Here is a 17,503-nt window from a genome sequence, read left to right as displayed (position 1 = left end):
GCAAGGGACTCACGTCTGAGCATACCCTGCCACACTTATGGTGGCCAAAAGCGGTACAAAAGGGGGTGGTAATGGACGGAGCATCTGAACCAATCAAAGACTCACACCCAATCAAAAGATCTAGGTTTATTCCATCACCGTTCTTTAGCCCACTCTGCCACCCCAGTTCAGACATGGCTATATGCAAATCAGTCTGACCCTGTGCCTCATGGGAACAGTCCAGCCCGAACTGCCAAGCCATGCCTTCCCTGGACCGGAAACAAGCTTCCGAGGACCGGTTTCTGGCATTCCAGCCGTCTTCAGCCCGGCTTGCAAGAATCCAGTGGCAAAGTGAGCAAGGGACTCATGTCTGAGCATACCCTGCCACACTTATGTTGGCCAAAAGCGGTACAAAAGGGGGTGGTAATGGACGGAGCATCTGAACCAATCAAACACTCACACCCTGTCAAAAGATCTGCGTTTACTCCATCACCGTTCTTTAGCCTACTCTGCCACCCCAGTTCAGACATGGCTATATGCAAATCAGTCTGACCCTGTGCCTCATGGGAACAGTCCAGCCCGAACTGCCAAGCCATGCCTTCCCTGGACTGGAAACAAGCTTCCGAGGACCGGTTTCTGGCATTCCAGCCATCTTCAGTCTGGCTTGCTTGAATCCAGTGGCAAAGTGAGCAAGGGACTCACGTCTGAGCATACCCTGCCACACTTATGGTGGCCAAAAGCGGTACAAAAGGGGGTGGTAATGGACGGAGCATCTGAACCAATCAAACACTCACACCCAATCAAAAGATCTGGGTTTAATCCATAACCATTCTTTAGCCCACTCTGCCAACCCAGTTCAGACATGGCTATATGAAAATCAGTCTGACCCTGTGCCTCATGGGAACAGTCCAGCCTGAACTGCCAAGCCATGCCTTTCCTGGACCGGAAACAAGCTTCCGAGTATCGGTTTCTGGCATTCCAGCCGTCTTCAGCCCGGCTTGCTTGAATCCAGTGGCAAAGTGAGCAAGGGACTCACGTCTGAGCATACACTGCCACACTTAAGTTGGCCAAAAGCGGTACAAAAGGGGGTGGTAATGGACGGAGCATCTGAACCAATCAAACACTCACACCCAATCAAAAGATCTGGGTTTAATCCATCACCGTTCTTTAGCCCACTCTGCCAACCCAGTTCAGACATGGCTATATGAAAATCAGTCTGACCCTGTGCCTCATGGGAACAGTCCAGCCTGAACTGCCAAGCCATGCCTTTCCTGGACCGGAAACAAGCTTCCGAGTACCGGTTTCTGGCATTCCAGCCGTCTTCAGCCCGGCTTGCTTGAATCCAGTGGCAAAGTGAGCAAGGGACTCACGTCTGAGCATACACTGCCACACTTAAGTTGGCCAAAAGCGGTACAAAAGGGGGGTGGTAATGGACGGAGCATCTGAACCAATCAAACACTCACACCCAATCAAAAGATCTGGGTTTAATCCATCACCGTTCTTTAGCCCACTCTGCCACCCCAGTTCAGACATGGCTATATGCAAATCAGTCTGACCCTGTGCTTCATGGGAACAGTCCAGCCCGAACTGCCAAGCCATGCCTTCCCTGGACCGGAAACTAGCTTCCGAGGACCGGTTTCTGGCATTCCAGCCGTCTGCAGCCCGGCTTGCACCACCCCCTTTTGTACCGCTTAGGCTATGTGCAACATGTGCCAGCCTCCCGCCAGAAACAGATAGCCATGTGCTGGGGCAGGAGGCACTACCCCCGCCTGACCGACTGGTTAGATGATGCCACATTCTGCCAAGGCCAGCTGACTAACTTTTGGGGGTTCAGGCTCTTGCATTCTCGACCTAGGGATATATGGTAACCATCGCAGTGTTATCTCAGTGCTCACCCACTGGCCGCTGTCGACCAGCCTCACAACACTGAGTGTATGCATTGATTGGACGTTCATAAACTGTGTACTAACCTTACAACCAGTACCTGAATCACTGTGCCTCCTCTACTGAGAGGCTAGCATCCCCTGCCCCCTCCTCTTTTCCCTCTCACCCTTTCGCTCTTGTCTCCTTTCTTCTTCTTTTTTCCTCTTTCCTCAAATTGCTGACACACATTACTGAATTCATAGCTGTATAAACGTACATATAATAGACCTATAAGATGTACCGGACTGCTATTTGCCTGTTCTGCGGAAACTCAATTTATTGTAATGGGCTGCTGATGCCCTGCAACCTCTTGTTATTATCGCAATAACATCATTTTTTTTTAAAAAAGAGGATTTAAACTGCAATTCATGTGAGTGTAAACATGGCCTTTCTACCTGCTCCCAACTCAAAGCTATCACTTATTAAATGTATTAAGGTAACCCATTGTTATCAATTAGGACAGATAGGCCCTACAGTAGTATCACTACCAGGACATGTACATCTTAAACCTACAAGATTATGTGTCTCTCAGACTGCCTTATGTTTTAGTTGTTTCAAACAGACAGAAGCTTAGCTCTTTCTGCGGTCGCGCTGCACAATACACTCCTGAGATTCCTAAAACAAAGGTGCTATTCCTCAACCAGTTCATTTGGGTTCTTTATTCGATGATTAAAAATCACCATAAAAGTACAAACAATCATTATGCATTAAGTTCATCCCTTTTAAAACAAACAATCAAATTAACATGTAACCTGATGTGAATACAACAACAAGATCCCAATGAATTAAATATACATTAAATAAACATTATGATCCATTAAAACCAATCACAGAATTCTCATGATTCCCCCCCCCCTCTAGTTGCTCTTAACCGGACAGCTACTTTGATAAAATTAATAATGCAGCACAATGTAAGTGGGTCCGACGCCTGTTGTAAAAAAATCAAAGCATCTCTTGCACATTGAATATTTGATTTTTTTTAAATATCAACCAAGAATCTACGTCTGGGTTTAGAATTAGACAAGCATATTAATACAAAATGAAGGGAATCCTGCGGAGACCTATTGTCGCAGCCGGAGGTTCCCTTCTGCTCAATAGTGGGTGAGTACCCTAATGGCGATCCCAATAAATAAGGTAAAAAATTGAGCCTAAAACGGGTCATTAAAAACCTTTCCTGTGCGTTATGTAACAGATATAAATAGGGTTCCATTCCTTCTGTGGTCTTTACAAGGTTGTATGCACACACTGTGATTTTAGCCTTTTCTTGTTCTATTCTTTGTGCGGCTTTGTGTGCAAAAACGCTTTTTTAACAATTGTCGAGTGCTGAGGGATGATCGCAGTCGGGTCAATGAAAAGATTCCCTAGACCCAGACTTTCCAATACAGATTTTACATAGCTGAGCCACGGGATTCGTGACCATTTTTCTCTGCCCAAGCAGTCCTTCAGTATTGCCCTGCTTAGGCTCGCCTCTTGGTTTGTCCAGAGCTTTAGCCAGGCTAGAATTGGCTTAACCTTTATCAAATCTTCAAGGTGGGGGATCCCTAACTCCGTATGTGCTATTGAGGCTGTTACACTGTGTGGGGCTTTCAGGACGGATCGAAGATGTTTATTCTCCTCCCGCTGCAATTGACAAATGTTAGCAAAGCCCCACACCTCTGCCCCATAAGTAACTTTAGAGCAACATACTGAGTTGTATAGGATCATCACCTGTTCAGGGCACCATCTCTCCAACCTTCGGCCATAACCGGCTATTGCCCCATTGGCGGCAATCATTTTACGACAACGATCCTCTATCAGAGCGTTAAATTTTAATAACCCATCAAACAAAACGCCTAGATATGAGAATGACTTGACCGTCTCAATCTTGTAACTCCCTATTGTAAAGGTACATTTGTTAGAGGGTTTTTTACCAACAGTTAAAACATAGGATTTGCCCAAATTAACAGAAAGGTCTAATGAACCCATAAATTAAACAAAACTATCAATTAAAATCTGTAAACTCTTTGGTGTGCGCCCGAGTAGGACCGCGTCATCTGCGTAAAGTAACACAGGAACATGGCGCAACCCTACTCGTGGGCAATCAGATCCCAACTGCAAAAGATGCTGTTCAAGATTATTAATATAAAGAGAGAATAGAAAAGGCGCCAGGATGCAACCCTGACGGACCCCACTATTACATTGGAAGGAGTCTGTGCATCCACCCTGCATATTATACCTAACTTGTGCCGATGTATTGCTGTGCAATTCCCTTAATATGTTACGGTTTTAGGAGGGGTCGCTCTACGAGCGACCAATGCTTGAACCTTTATATGATAGCAGCCAAATATACTATGGCCAGTGATGAATCCCTTTATTTGGGGTTTATGGATCTGGCAGCTGCCTTTGATCATGTTAACAGAGGTAAGCTCTGGCACATGATGACTACTATGGGGATAGAGGTTGGCCTCATTAATATATTAAGGGAATTGCACAGCAATACATCAGCACAAGTTAGGAATAATATGCAGGGTGGATGCACAGACTCCTTCCTCAACCAGTTTAATGTACTGCAGATAGTGGACTGGGTAAAATGGATAGATGCGCTCCCTCCACTGTTCCAGAAATATTTTAGGTCATTTCATTTAGTGCATTTAGAGGTCTTTACACATTTTAGGCCCTTGCCATAGATTGGAAGATAAATACTGATATGTGTGGTAACTTGTGTTATCGCTCATATTGAAATTATATGTTTCATGATTGAAATGCAACCCTGATAAATTTCGGCAGGTAAAACCTGTTGTCATGTGTTTACTGTATGGCCCATTGTAGTTTTCCCTACGTTAACCTAACTGTTCATGACACAGGCTGCATTTGCTTTGCACACTTCACTATATAAACACGTTTGCTTTTGTGCCACATTGTACCTTCACACAGAACCTGCAATTGTTTTCTTGTTCTGTTCCTTCCCAGTATTTAGGGGCATATGTAGGTAGGCGTTTGCGATTCGCAGTGTTATCTCAGCGCTCACCCACTGGCCGCTGTCGACCAGCCTCACAACACTGAGTGTATGCATTGATTGGACGTTCATAAACTGTGTACTAACCTAACAACCAGTACCTGAATCACTGTGCCTCCTCTACTGAGAGGCTAGCATCCCCTGCCCCCTCCTCTTTTCCCTCTCACCGTTTCGCTCTTGTCTCCTTTCTTCTTCTTTTTTCCTCTTTCCTCAAATTGCTGACACACTTTACTGAATTTATAGCTGTATAAACGTGCATATAATAGACCAATAAGATGCACCAGACTGCTATTTGCCTGTTCTGCAGAAACTCAATTTATTGTAATGGGCTGCTGATGCCCTGCAACCTCTTGTTATTATCGAAATAACATCATTTTTTTAAAAAAAAGAGGATTTAAACTGCAATTCATGTGAGTGTAAACATGGCCTTTCTACCTGCTCCCAACTCAAAGCTATCACTTATTAAATGTATTAAGGTAACCCATTGTTATCAATTAGGACAGATAGGCCATACAGTAGTATCACTACCAGGACATGTACATCTTAAACCTACATGTTCTACTTTTTAATATAATGCACCGTGCCTTATAGGGCCCTTTTAGGGCATACCATAGGGGTGACTTGTATGTATTAAATAAGAAGGTTTAGACCTGGCAAAAGATTTATTTTGCCAGGTCGAAATGAGAACCTAAAACTGCACTATAGGCTGCAGTGGCAGGTCTGAGACATGTTTTAAGAAGCTCCTTTATTGGTTGATACAAGGCGCGCTGCAAGGCAACAAGTAGCATTTAATGTACAGGCCCTAGGTACATGTGATACATGTAGTACCATTTTCATAAGGACTTACAAGTAAACTAAACATGCAAATTGGATGGATGCAAGTTTAAAGGAGAGAGCACGAGCACTTCAGCACTGGCCAGCAGCGGTAAAGGGTTCAGCAAAGGGAGAGAGTGAAGGTGAACTGTTTGGGGCGATCCCACAGAGAGGGCCTCGTTGAACAGTATACATGTGCTGAAATAAGAGGGTGACATGATTGTCATGCCCGGGGAGAAGGATGCATTCTGACCTGGTATTTGAGAGAGCTCCACACTCCCACCAGGAGTCCCTGGGTATTTACAGTACAAATGGTCCTTTGGCTTCGGCCCATTCTGCATGGTAAAAGGTTTGTTGAGACTGGTTCTAGACAGGGAACGGGGTTGAGCATTTTTCCGAGCCGGTACATTACAGATGTTGAAAACATTGCACTAATATCAGGCTTTTGAGCACTTCAAATTTGTTCCCAGGACAGAAGAGGCCCTGACAGACCTAAGAAGGTGGCTAGCTCTCATGGATACTTTACATTGGTGCAGGGACAAGGGAAAAGCATCTGTTATGCTGCTTAAAAAGACTTACCTAGCCAGGGAGGAGCTGGCCAGTAATTACGCAGAGTCTAATTTCTCTAACAGGTCAGCAGCCGTAGGCATGTGCAAGCTGTGCACCTGCACAGGGCCACCAAATACCAGGGGCCACCACATCAATATATATCCTTAATATAATAATCCTCTGAGGATGGATACATATTTGTGTGGCGGCCCCTGGCAGGGATTTGGTGGCTTCTGGCTCTATACCACTTCCAATCACCATGACCCCCCCTCTTCACTGGCCTCCGCACTCTGCCCTGCCCGTAGCCCCTCTTCCGGGGCCCCCTACCTACGCTCCCTGCCCAGGGCCACCATGAACCTAGAGCCGCCCCTGAGGTCAGACTTCTGGAACAGGTAGTAGGGCATGAATGCAGCCTGTTATCGATTTCAAGTTGTCCGGAGTGGCAGGATTCAGTAGCCAAAGTGGCTGAATCGGCTTCAGATGAGGCAGTAGGAGGAGAAAACTCCAGATGACAATCTGCCATTCCTGTTGGCAGGATTTTCAAAATCAAGTATCGACTTCGGAAATGTACCTGCCATGTGAGAGCATTACCAGTGCCAAGCCCACACATCTGGTCTGCTTAGCATGCTTTTTGGGTGGTGGCACCTTTCCATGGTGGTCTTTCATGGTCGGACCCTGCCAGACTTCCAGGCCAGTCACCCACTCTAGACCGACCCAGAACCAGTCCTGGCGGCACCCCCACCCTCCAGCTGTGACGGCTGAGACCAGGAGCTTCCACTGGTCAAATATCCGCCATGTGCCATAAACAGCAGCCAGCCCACCAGAAGGATGTAAAGGTTCATCAGTTTTGTGCCTTCTAAATCAGCCAAGATCTCACCCAAACTAAGGGAGAAGAGGGCCTATGGTTTCCACTTTCATGTTAGGATAAGATGTTTCATAGCCGTGTTGGATTCCAGAGAGGGTGTCTCAAGTGATCCTTTATTTCCTTATTTTGCCCTCTGTTGTTGGAGAACAATAAAATATTAGCACTATCTTTCCTCTGAGCATGCTCTGATGAAGGTAATGCGGTGTCTACTTTTTTTTTTTCCAGATGCTTTCTTCCAAAGAATATCTTCATGTATTTTAACTCGTCTCCTCATCTCAGCCTCCTTTACTGTACTTGCCATTATTTTGATTCTATGGACTATTTATCTCTTCAATGAACAAAGTAAGTACCAAATATTGGGAAATGTTTACATTAGACCATTGTGCTGCCTATGATTTTTACCTGCTTTTTTGGCAGTTCTGGCATGGATTTCCATCAAAGGTGTTTGAAAGTTATACATTGAAGCAGGAACTCTTGTCTTGGTAATTTCAATGCAGACACAAAGTGGTGCTGGAGCAATGTTCAGAGTGGGGAGGCTGCCATCCAAACTAGAGATTGTGAAAATACGTCACACAAAATAAGAATAGCAAATGAGCCACGCCCATGGAGGAGGGCAGGACTGAGAACCAAAACCGGCTCTGGCAAAGTGCTCAGCCGGCCCCCTGGGGGTGCGGCCGAGCTCCTTGCCGGGGCCGGTTTGCGGCCGATTTTGTTACAGGGCCGATTTTGCAGCTATGCTACAAAAACGGCACTGTAACAAAAATGGCCCCCAGGGCCCAAAACCGCCCCCCACCCTTGCGGCGCACCGCGGGATTGCCCGGTGCCTGATACAGCCAGTCCGGGCTTGCCATGCAGCAGGAGAGTGATACGGGTGTACTATGTAGCAGGTGGGTACTTTTGCAGTTTACTGTCACAAATCTATCACTTTAATAGACAGCAGATCTTGTATTGAAATGACCACAGAATTTGCACTGACATGCATTTTTACTGGTAAACCATAGCGCACAAATGAAAATGTATGAAATGTATTTCAGAAAATATTTGTCGTCTGCCCATCAAGCAGTGCCATAATTTGTTTTGATTTCATCACAGTTCAGAATTGAAAAAATGACTGAATTACATTTGTGCTTTCATAACTGCTGATATATTTTGAAATCTTGTACTGTTCATTTACAGGTATTTAAATCCTTCCATGCTGATGACGGCTCCTGGCCGTCATGCATCACGGTGGGCGTGTGCTGATGACGGCCAGGAGCCGTCATGACCACACCCGCGATCAGAATGTGCCGCAAAGGCGCAGAATTGCGGCCGCGCTCAAGGGGTTAACTATGATTGTATATTAGAAACACAACTGACACTCTACAGCCTCTCCTTTCTCCTTCAGTACCTTGGCAAGATTGTTAGTTCACCTTACAAAATGTTCTAACTTCACAGTTACAAGAATAACACCAATCTGCATGTTAAAAGAATAAGCAGTCATTTGTCAGAAGACATAACCTGACATTTGACCCTTGTCTTTGAACACACTACAGATGTGTTGGGCTGCCCCTCTACAGTGGGTGACTAGACCCTGGTAGACCCTAGTGCCACAACACATCAAGCATCCATCTCTATGTATCAACAGTATCTGTCAGCTCCCCTTCTGAGGAGGTGTCATCCCTGGACACTGATCCTTCTTACCCTGGAGGGTGGGGCTGCAGTCCTCACCACCTGGAGCCAGACGAGATCAAAAGGACTCTGCAGAATGTCTATGAAGTCAGGTACAGGCAGCCATTGCATCATAAACTCTAGGGAACCTCTTCCAGATGGTCTGGACGTCATTCAAAGAGGTCCAGCAGAAGCTACAACATCTCTGCTGTCAGCACCATGGTCCCTTCTGAAAGACACAACTGTGAAGTAAGGCTTTACTTGGTGGAGGTTCTTAGTTTCATCATTCAGGGGCCTTTCCCCCTGCTGTATTACAGTCCAGCTCTTCAATCTCACTGCTCTTACTGGCTGCACTCCCAGGGCCTCATTGGCTGGATACACAATCAGTCTATATGCCCCAAGATTATGTGTCTCTCAGACTGCCTTATGTTTTAGTTGTTTCAAACAGACAGAAGCTTAGCTCTTTCTGCGGTCGCGCTGCACAATACACTCCTGAGATTCCTAAAACAAAGGTGCTATTCCTCAACCAGTTCATTTGGGTTCTTTATTCAATGATTAAAAATCACCATATAAGTACAAACAATCATTATGCATTAAGTTCATCCATTTTAAAACAAACAATCAAATTAACATGTAACCTGATGTGAATACAACAACAAGATCCCAATGAATTAAATATACATTAAATAAACATTATGATTCATTAAAACCAATCACAGAATTCTCATGATTCCCCCCCCCTCTAGTTGCTCTTAACCGGACAGCTACTTTGATAAAATTAATAATGCAGCACAATGTAAGTGGGTGCGACGCCTGTTGTAAAAAAATCAAAGCATCTCTTGCACATTGAATATTAGATTTTTTTTAAAATATCAACCAAGAATCTACGTCTGGGTTCGGAATAAAACAAGCATATTAATACAAAATGAAGGGAATCCTGCGGAGACCTATTGTCGCAGCCGCAGGTTCCCTTCTGCTCAATAGTGGGTGAGTACCCTAATGGCGATCCCAATAAATAAGGTAAAAAATTGAGCCTAAAACGGGTCATTAAAAACCTTTCCTGTGCGTTATGTAACAGATATAAATAGGGTTCCATTCCTTCTGTGGTCTTTACAAGATTGTATGCACACACTGTGATTTTAGCCTTTTCTTGTTCTATTCTTTGTGCGGCTTTGTGTGCAAAAACGCTTTTTTTAACAATTGTCGAGTGCTGAGGGATGATCGCAGTCGGGTCAATGAAAAGATTCCCGAGGCCCAGACTTTCCAATACAGATTTTACATAGCTGAGCCACGGGATTCGCGACCATTTTTCTCTGCCCAAGCAGTCCTTCAGTATTGCCCTGCTTAGGCTCGCCTCTTGGTTTGTCCAGAGCTTTAGCCAGGCTAGAATTGGCTTAACCTTTATCAAATCTTCAAGGTGGGGGATCCCTAACTCCGTATGTGCTATTGAGGCTGTTACACTGTGTGGGGCTTTCAGGACGGATCGAAGATGTTTATTCTCCTCCCGCTGCAATTGACAAATATTAGCAAAGCCCCACACCTCTGCCCCATAAGTAACTTTAGAGCAACATACTGAGTTGTATAGGATCATCACCTGTTCAGGGCACCATCTCCCCAACGTTCGGCCATAACCGGCTATTGCCCCATTGGCAGCAATAATTTTACAACAACGATCCTCTATCAGAGCATTAAATTTTAATAACCCATCAAACAAAACGCCTAGATATGAGAATGACTTGACCGTCTCAATCTTGTGACTCCCTATTGTAAAGGTACATTTGTTAGAGGGTTTTTTACCAACAGTTAAAACATAGGATTTACCCAAATTAACAGAAAGGTCTAATGAACCCATAAAAGAAACAAAACTATCAATTAAAATCTGTAAACTCTTTGGTGTGCGCCCGAGTAGGACCGCGTCATCTGCGTAAAGTAACACAGGAACATGGCGCAACCCTACTCGTGGGCAATCAGATCCCAACTGCAAAAGATGCTGTTCAAGATTATTAATATAAAGAGAGAATAGAAAAGGCGCCAGGATGCAACCCTGACGGACCCCACTATTACATTGGAAGGAGTCTGTGCATCCACCCTGCATATTATACCTAACTTGTGCCGATGTATTGCTGTGCAATTCCCTTAATATGTTACGGTTTTAGGAGGGGTCGCTCTACGAGCGACCAATGCTTGAACCTTTATATGATAGCAGCCAAATATACTATGGCCAGTGATGAATCCCTTTATTTGGGGTTTATGGATCTGGCAGCTGCCTTTGATCATGTTAACAGAGGTAAGCTCTGGCACATGATGACTACTATGGGGATAGAGGTTGGCCTCATTAATATATTAAGGGAATTGCACAGCAATACATCAGCACAAGTTAGGAATAATATGCAGGGTGGATGCACAGACTCCTTCCTCAACCAGTTTAATGTACTGCAGATAGTGGACTGGGTAAAATGGATAGATGCGCTCCCTCCACTGTTCCAGAAATATTTTAGGTCATTTCATTTAGTGCATTTAGAGGTCTTTACACATTTTAGGCCCTTGCCATAGATTGGAAGATAAATACTGATATGTGTGGTAACTTGTGTTATCGCTCATATTGAAATTATATGTTTCATGATTGAAATGCAACCCTGATAAATTTCGGCAGGTAAAACCTGTTGTCATGTGTTTACTGTATGGCCCATTGTAGTTTTCCCCACGTTAACCTAACTGTTCATGACACAGGCAGCATTTGCTTTGCACACTTCACTATATAAACACGTTTGCTTTTGTGCCACATTGTACCTTCACACAGAACCTGCAATTGTTTTCTTGTTCTGTTCCTTCCCAGTATTTAGGGGCGATTCGCAAAAGCCGAATTTCGGCGTTTGTGAATCGCAAACGCCCCTTTGGTATGTAGGTGGCACTTATCAAAATAAGGAATTTCAAAAATTGTGATTCCTTATTTTGCTTATAGCATTTAAGGAATCGCAATTTTGCGATTCCTTAAATGCTATGTAGGGATGCCTTATAAAATTGCGATTTTGACATAAGGAATCGCAAAATACCACCTACTTCATGTAGATGGTATTTAGCGATTTCCTTAAAAAATGCATTTTTAAAAAAAAATTAAAGTGCCATGTGGCGCACAGAGATGCCCTTAGGGCATGTATGTGTGCCACATGTACTTACAGGCACATTCCTTTGGACACCCTGGCACCCTTGGAATTGCGATTCTCAAATTGCAATTTTCTCACAGAAAATCTCAATTTGAGAATGTATCCCCCTTCATTCCTATGGGCCTATTGGCCCATAGGAATGAATGGGACACTCATTCCTTAATTGCGATTCGCAATTTGCTAATCGCAAATAAGGAATGTTAGAGATTCGCAAAAAATTTGCAAATTATTACCTACATTCCATTTTGCTATTCTCAAATAGCGATTCCTTAAAAATCGCTATTTGAGAATCGCAAAATGGAAATTACCTACATATGCCCCCATGTCTGAAAACTGCACACACGGTCAAATAACAATGTCCCTTATTTTTCTGTACTGGCCAGGCACCTAGACATAACGCAGAAACACAGCTGTTGTTTATGAAGATGTGAGCTTAGTTATATAGGTACAATCCCTCAGAGGCTCGGGAATGTTGTGTTCTGGGGTGTTAATTCATGTGTCTCTGGTATGGTAAGGAGGGCAAGTGAGACACTATAGTTAGATGGACTTGGCAAGTGAGACACTATTGCTAGTTGGACTTGGCATGTGAGACACTATTGCTAGTTGGACTCGGCATGTGAGACACTATATCTAGTTGGACTAGGCAAGTGAGACACTATTGCTAGTTGGACTCGGACTCATGGTACTGAGGTGGTATGGTGACTCAGTCCCTATCTACTAATGTTCTATGGTCCCAAGCATAGTTCTGTTCCTGAGCAGAATCCCTGCAACACTGTAGATATTTACCAGTGGAAAATTCCTGGGAATTACTTGCACATACATGTTAATGCTACCTATCATACCCGAGCAGTAACATCCCCCACAGTATTTCTATTTATCAGATGAGATAAATATTGCACCTAACACTGAGCAACAAGTTTAGGTGAATCCTAGTTGATGTGTTGCATTCCTACCTTAGCAAAATCTTAATTTCTAGGGGGCTTATTTACAAGCCCCTTGCACCATTTTTGCGTCATTTTTAACATGGGAAAAGTGTCGCAAAAATGGCGCAAGGGGCTTGTAAATCTGCCCCAGGTGTTTTGTGCCTGTAGTTTATGCTGGTGAATTGAAGTTTTGCATAGTCTCACCCTAGACCCATTTGGTACTCTTGGCACCTAGCAATGAAAACAATATTTATAAGGAATGCAATAAAACACTTCCATATCATCTGAATCTCTTTTATGGCAATTTCCACTTCATTAATGTCTTTTTACATTGCTTTCTTAGGCTTTTCCCTAATGTTTATCTGCAGCCAATTGCAGCCCCAATATTTAAATTCTGGTATAACTTTGAGTCTTCAATTTCAGATAAGATGGCATTTAGTAATGATTTCACCTTGATATTATTAACCACCTCATAATAGGTAACATTTGTGATCGAGTTAAACAAATTCACATACTTTCGAAGAGAGAGATGGTCGGTGAGTAAGATCTTTTCTTTGTTCTTCCCTTTTAGGCTTTGAAGGGTAAATTGTGTTGCAGCCAACACGTCTTTCACCCTTTGCGGGGCAGAGATCTGAGCTTTCTCAAGGCAAAAACTTCTTTATAGGAGATATGTTTTATATGCTAATATGGTTCAATAGCTGTTAGGTTTGACATTTTTGCAACAGCATTCCTCATTATTTTGGAACTTAGCATCCCTTTTTCAACCCTTTTTGCTTCCCCATTTCGGCACCAAACCATGTCTTCTTCCAGTGTACCGTGAACAGCACTATTAGAATATGTGTTAATATCCTCACCTTTCTTTTATTTATTTAAATTTTTCATAATATTATCTTTTCTGGATCCGTTCTTTAGGTCCTCACACTTGTCTTTGAGAGCCCTTGTTTGCTCCTCCAAGGCTGCAATAGAGGTTGTGGGCGCTTCCTCTCATTTGGCCATTAGATGCATCTCTTCCAATCAACATTTTGAATGTCATTTTTAATAAGAATATATTTTTTGATTAGTTCTGCTGTTCGCTGATGGTGCACATCTGACAGTGATTGATCAAAGACTTTAAAAAAAAAAAAATTCAGAAGGCACTCCAAGAGATTTTCATCTGTCAGTGTTTGGGGAGACTTGGCCGGCATTGTATCCAATTCTCTTCCCTCTTGTCCACTGTTCATAGTACTCAAGTTACTCTCTCTCCTTTTCTGTGGAGCCTTTGACATGGATGAGTTGTCCTAGTCAGTAAGAACTCCCACGCTCTCAACTACTTCATCCTCTTCTCAGATAAGCATGCCCTCCAAGATGTCACTGTATCATACCAGAATAACTTGCGTGCCTACCAGATTCCTGCTTTTTCACACTACATATATTTGGGGATACCTGCAGCTTTGTGATAGTTCCATTGACATCCTCATAACATTCGACATTAAAGTATATATGGACATTCAGCTCAGTTTTTATGTTTCTAAACTTTTTATTTAAAGTTTATATAGACATGCCCAGATAAAGAGAGCATCACAGACATATAGGGGCAGATTTACAAGCACCCTGCGCCACCAGTACGTCACTTTTTGTGACAAACTGGTTTAGTATTTTCCTGCTCCATATTTACAAGGACAGGAAAAGCCACCCTGCGTGGCTTTTCCTGTCCTTTCAAATATGCCCCTTTTTCACGCAGTACTTTGCGTGAAAGGGGCGTTACATGGGTGTTGCTGTGTTCACACGCAGCACCCATGGAACAAGACACAGTCCCAGATTTACGGGGAATTGTAAATCTGGAAATGCGTCTGAATGCTACCCCATTCTAGGGGTGGCGTAGCGAGATGCAACGAGGAGAAATGTTTTCATTTCTCCTCGTGTTTTCCTCTATCAATGCGCCCTACATTCTACAAGACACATTGAAAGAGGAAAATGCCTTTAGTGATTGTTTTTGTGCAGGAAGCTGCCCTTCCTGCCCCCTGTAAAAACAATTGTAAAAAAGATCATTTTTCTAAATGTTAAAAAAATTATGTAAAATAAAGTAAATAAACTAATTAAAAGAAAAATAGTTAAAAATATTAAAGAATGTTTAAAAATAATAACTAATTGTAGAAATCCAAAATAAAATGCTGACTCAAGACGGTAAGATACAAGTTGCTTTATTCTGATCATCCACGTTCCTCACTGAACGTTGTCAACATTATAACCTGAACTCTCATGGTGTGCTCCAAGGAAGCAGAAAAGAGGAGGGGGGAAGGGAAATGTACCAAGGGTAGGAAAGAGAAAACTATAACCTATAAGATTACACATCCTCCTTACATAGGGGAAACATAAGGTTAGGATATTTCAACAAGTCTATCACCACTCCATGTCTGTCCATTTTCCAGACCGACCACATTCTTGTCAGCCTTTTCTGCACGTCGGGGAGGTTGATACTTGCTAAACCCAGTTTGTACGTGACTGGGTTTCTTGACAACCACCTGGGTATCAGCCTTATACTCATAGTCTTTGACTTCGTGTTATTGGTCATACCAACTCTTGTATTTTTGTTGGTGTTGTTGAATTTTCGCATTACTCTGCTGTTGATCAGGCACTACCCCTTTTCCACCCTCCAACCAACGGGGATTCATCTTTGTGCTGGGTTTCCTCCCTCTTAGGGTCACGAAGGGTGAAAACGCCTGTGACAAGGTTGGGTGTGGTGTCGTATGCCCAAATACACTCTCTTAGAGAGTCTTCAACATTAAATCCATTGGTGATGGCCAGGTGAATGTTTTCCTTCACCATGCGATTGGCCCGCTCTTCCAGTCCATTCGCTTTTGGACAATAGAATGCAGTTTTCTCATGCTTTATACTTAGCTCTTCCAGGAATTCCCTCATTGTCTCCAAAGTGAATTGCACCCCATTGTCTGTTACCAGAATGGCTGATATGCCTTTGTAGACAAATACACCTTTCAAGAAAGAGATGAGATTGTTTGTCGTGGTGGAGGGTGTAAACTTGAAGTTAACTCAATGGGAGGTTTAATCTACGAGGACCAATTATGTCCATGGCGAGCTTAGTCCATGGTACTTCTGGACCTTCAACAGGTGATAGGGGAGCTTTCCGTAAGATTTTGCTTTTGTCATTTTTAGCACAGCTGGTGCATTCTTTGACCATTGAATCCATCTTTGGAAACCAAAAGCAACGTCTGACTTTGTTTTTTGTGAGGCTCCTGTCCAAGTGCCCTTCATGGGCTAGGTCAATTATTATCCTGAGATCCTTGGGTGGAACTACTTTCCCATTTCGATGTATTCTACCAGCCAATTCATTTCTTACCTCCCAAAAATCTTTGATAGAATCAGGGACTTCAGACCGACTCTCAGGCCATCCATTGACGTTTAAGTCTTTGAGAACATTCATGTCTTTGTCTTTCCTCACATTCTCTTCCCATTCTTCTTTGATTAGTGCGGGGAGGTGCATGGCTAAAATAGAAACGTCCAACTGGTCCTCACAATGACTGACAAAGAGTGGGGACCTTGATAGATAGTCTGCAACTATGTTTTCAGAACCAGGTAGGTATTCCACCCTGAAGCAGTAGTTTTCTAGACCCAGCACCCATTTGGTTATGCGTGGAGATTTGTTTTGAGCATTTGTGGGTGAGAACTTGAAAGTTAATGGCTTGTGGTCAGTGCGTATAATACATTTTATTCCCCACAAGTAAAACTTTAAATGATTCACCACCCAGAAGCATGCTAATGCTTCCCTCTCGATGACCCAATAGTTATGGTCTGAGGGACCGGGAAGCAAATCCTATTATAGTTTCTCCATCCTCTCCTCTTTGAGATAGCGTCGCCCCTAACCCTTTATTGAAGGCGTCAGTAGCTAGCACTGGTTTCGAAGGACCCTAAAGATGGCGATTCAAGAATTCATTGCTTTACTGTGTCAACCATTACGTTGTGTTTTTCCTCCCATTCAAACTCTTTGTTCTTTTTCAAGCGGTAACACAAACCATCACATAAATCAGCAACATTTATTACAAACTTGGACATATATTCTACCAACCCTAGAAATGATTTGAGTTCTTCTGTGCTGGTTGGGTATGGAGCATCCTTGACAGATTGAATTAAACTGAACTTGGGTCTAAAACCTTCTTGGGAAATAGTGTGCCCCAAATAGTCTACAGAATTAACTTATATCTTACATTTGTCTAATGTCACTGTTAACCCAGCTCTTGTGAGTCTAAGGATGTTCTCATGTTCTTCCTCTGTCGAACCATACACAAGTATGTCATCCTGGAAAGAAAGGGTATTGGTGATGCCCTCAAAGATTTGTTGCATTGTCTTTTGGAAAATAGATGCCGCTGAGGCCAGGCCGACCGGCATTCTGATAAACATGTAGGCCCCGAAAGGTGAGGAAAATGCCATCAGAGGTCTAGACTCTGGTGCAACTCCACTTGATGGTAAGCCATCGAAAGGTCTATGACCAAAAAAAACAGCCTTCCCATGGTGCTTAACATCTCGTTTATATTGGGGAGGGGAAGCCTCTCTACCCAAATGTACACGTTGAGACTGCGGAGGTCCACGCAGAGGGGGATGTCTTGCCCATTGACCAAAGGCGCCAACCACTCGGATGATTCTATGAGTTGGA

The 17,503-nt window shown here is 43.4% G+C and overlaps 1 protein-coding gene across 1 annotated transcript in view; it reads left to right on the top strand.

The window, feature by feature from the left end:
- The window catches only part of LOC144752380 (butyrophilin subfamily 1 member A1-like), a 373,692-nt gene that overhangs the window by 168,017 nt on the left and 188,172 nt on the right, over positions 1-17,503 (top strand). Inside the window, exon 4 of the mRNA XM_078640315.1 lies at positions 7,350-7,466. Coding sequence (XP_078496441.1) covers positions 7,350-7,466 — 117 coding nt within the window. The remainder of the gene's footprint in view (positions 1-7,349; positions 7,467-17,503) is intronic.

This window comes from Lissotriton helveticus, chromosome 5_1 (genome assembly GCF_964261635.1).
Source record: "Lissotriton helveticus chromosome 5_1, aLisHel1.1, whole genome shotgun sequence".
Lineage (NCBI taxonomy): Eukaryota > Metazoa > Chordata > Amphibia > Caudata > Salamandridae > Lissotriton > Lissotriton helveticus.
The sequence above is the reverse complement of the archived record's forward strand: the minus strand, read 5'-3'. Positions and strand labels throughout refer to the sequence as shown.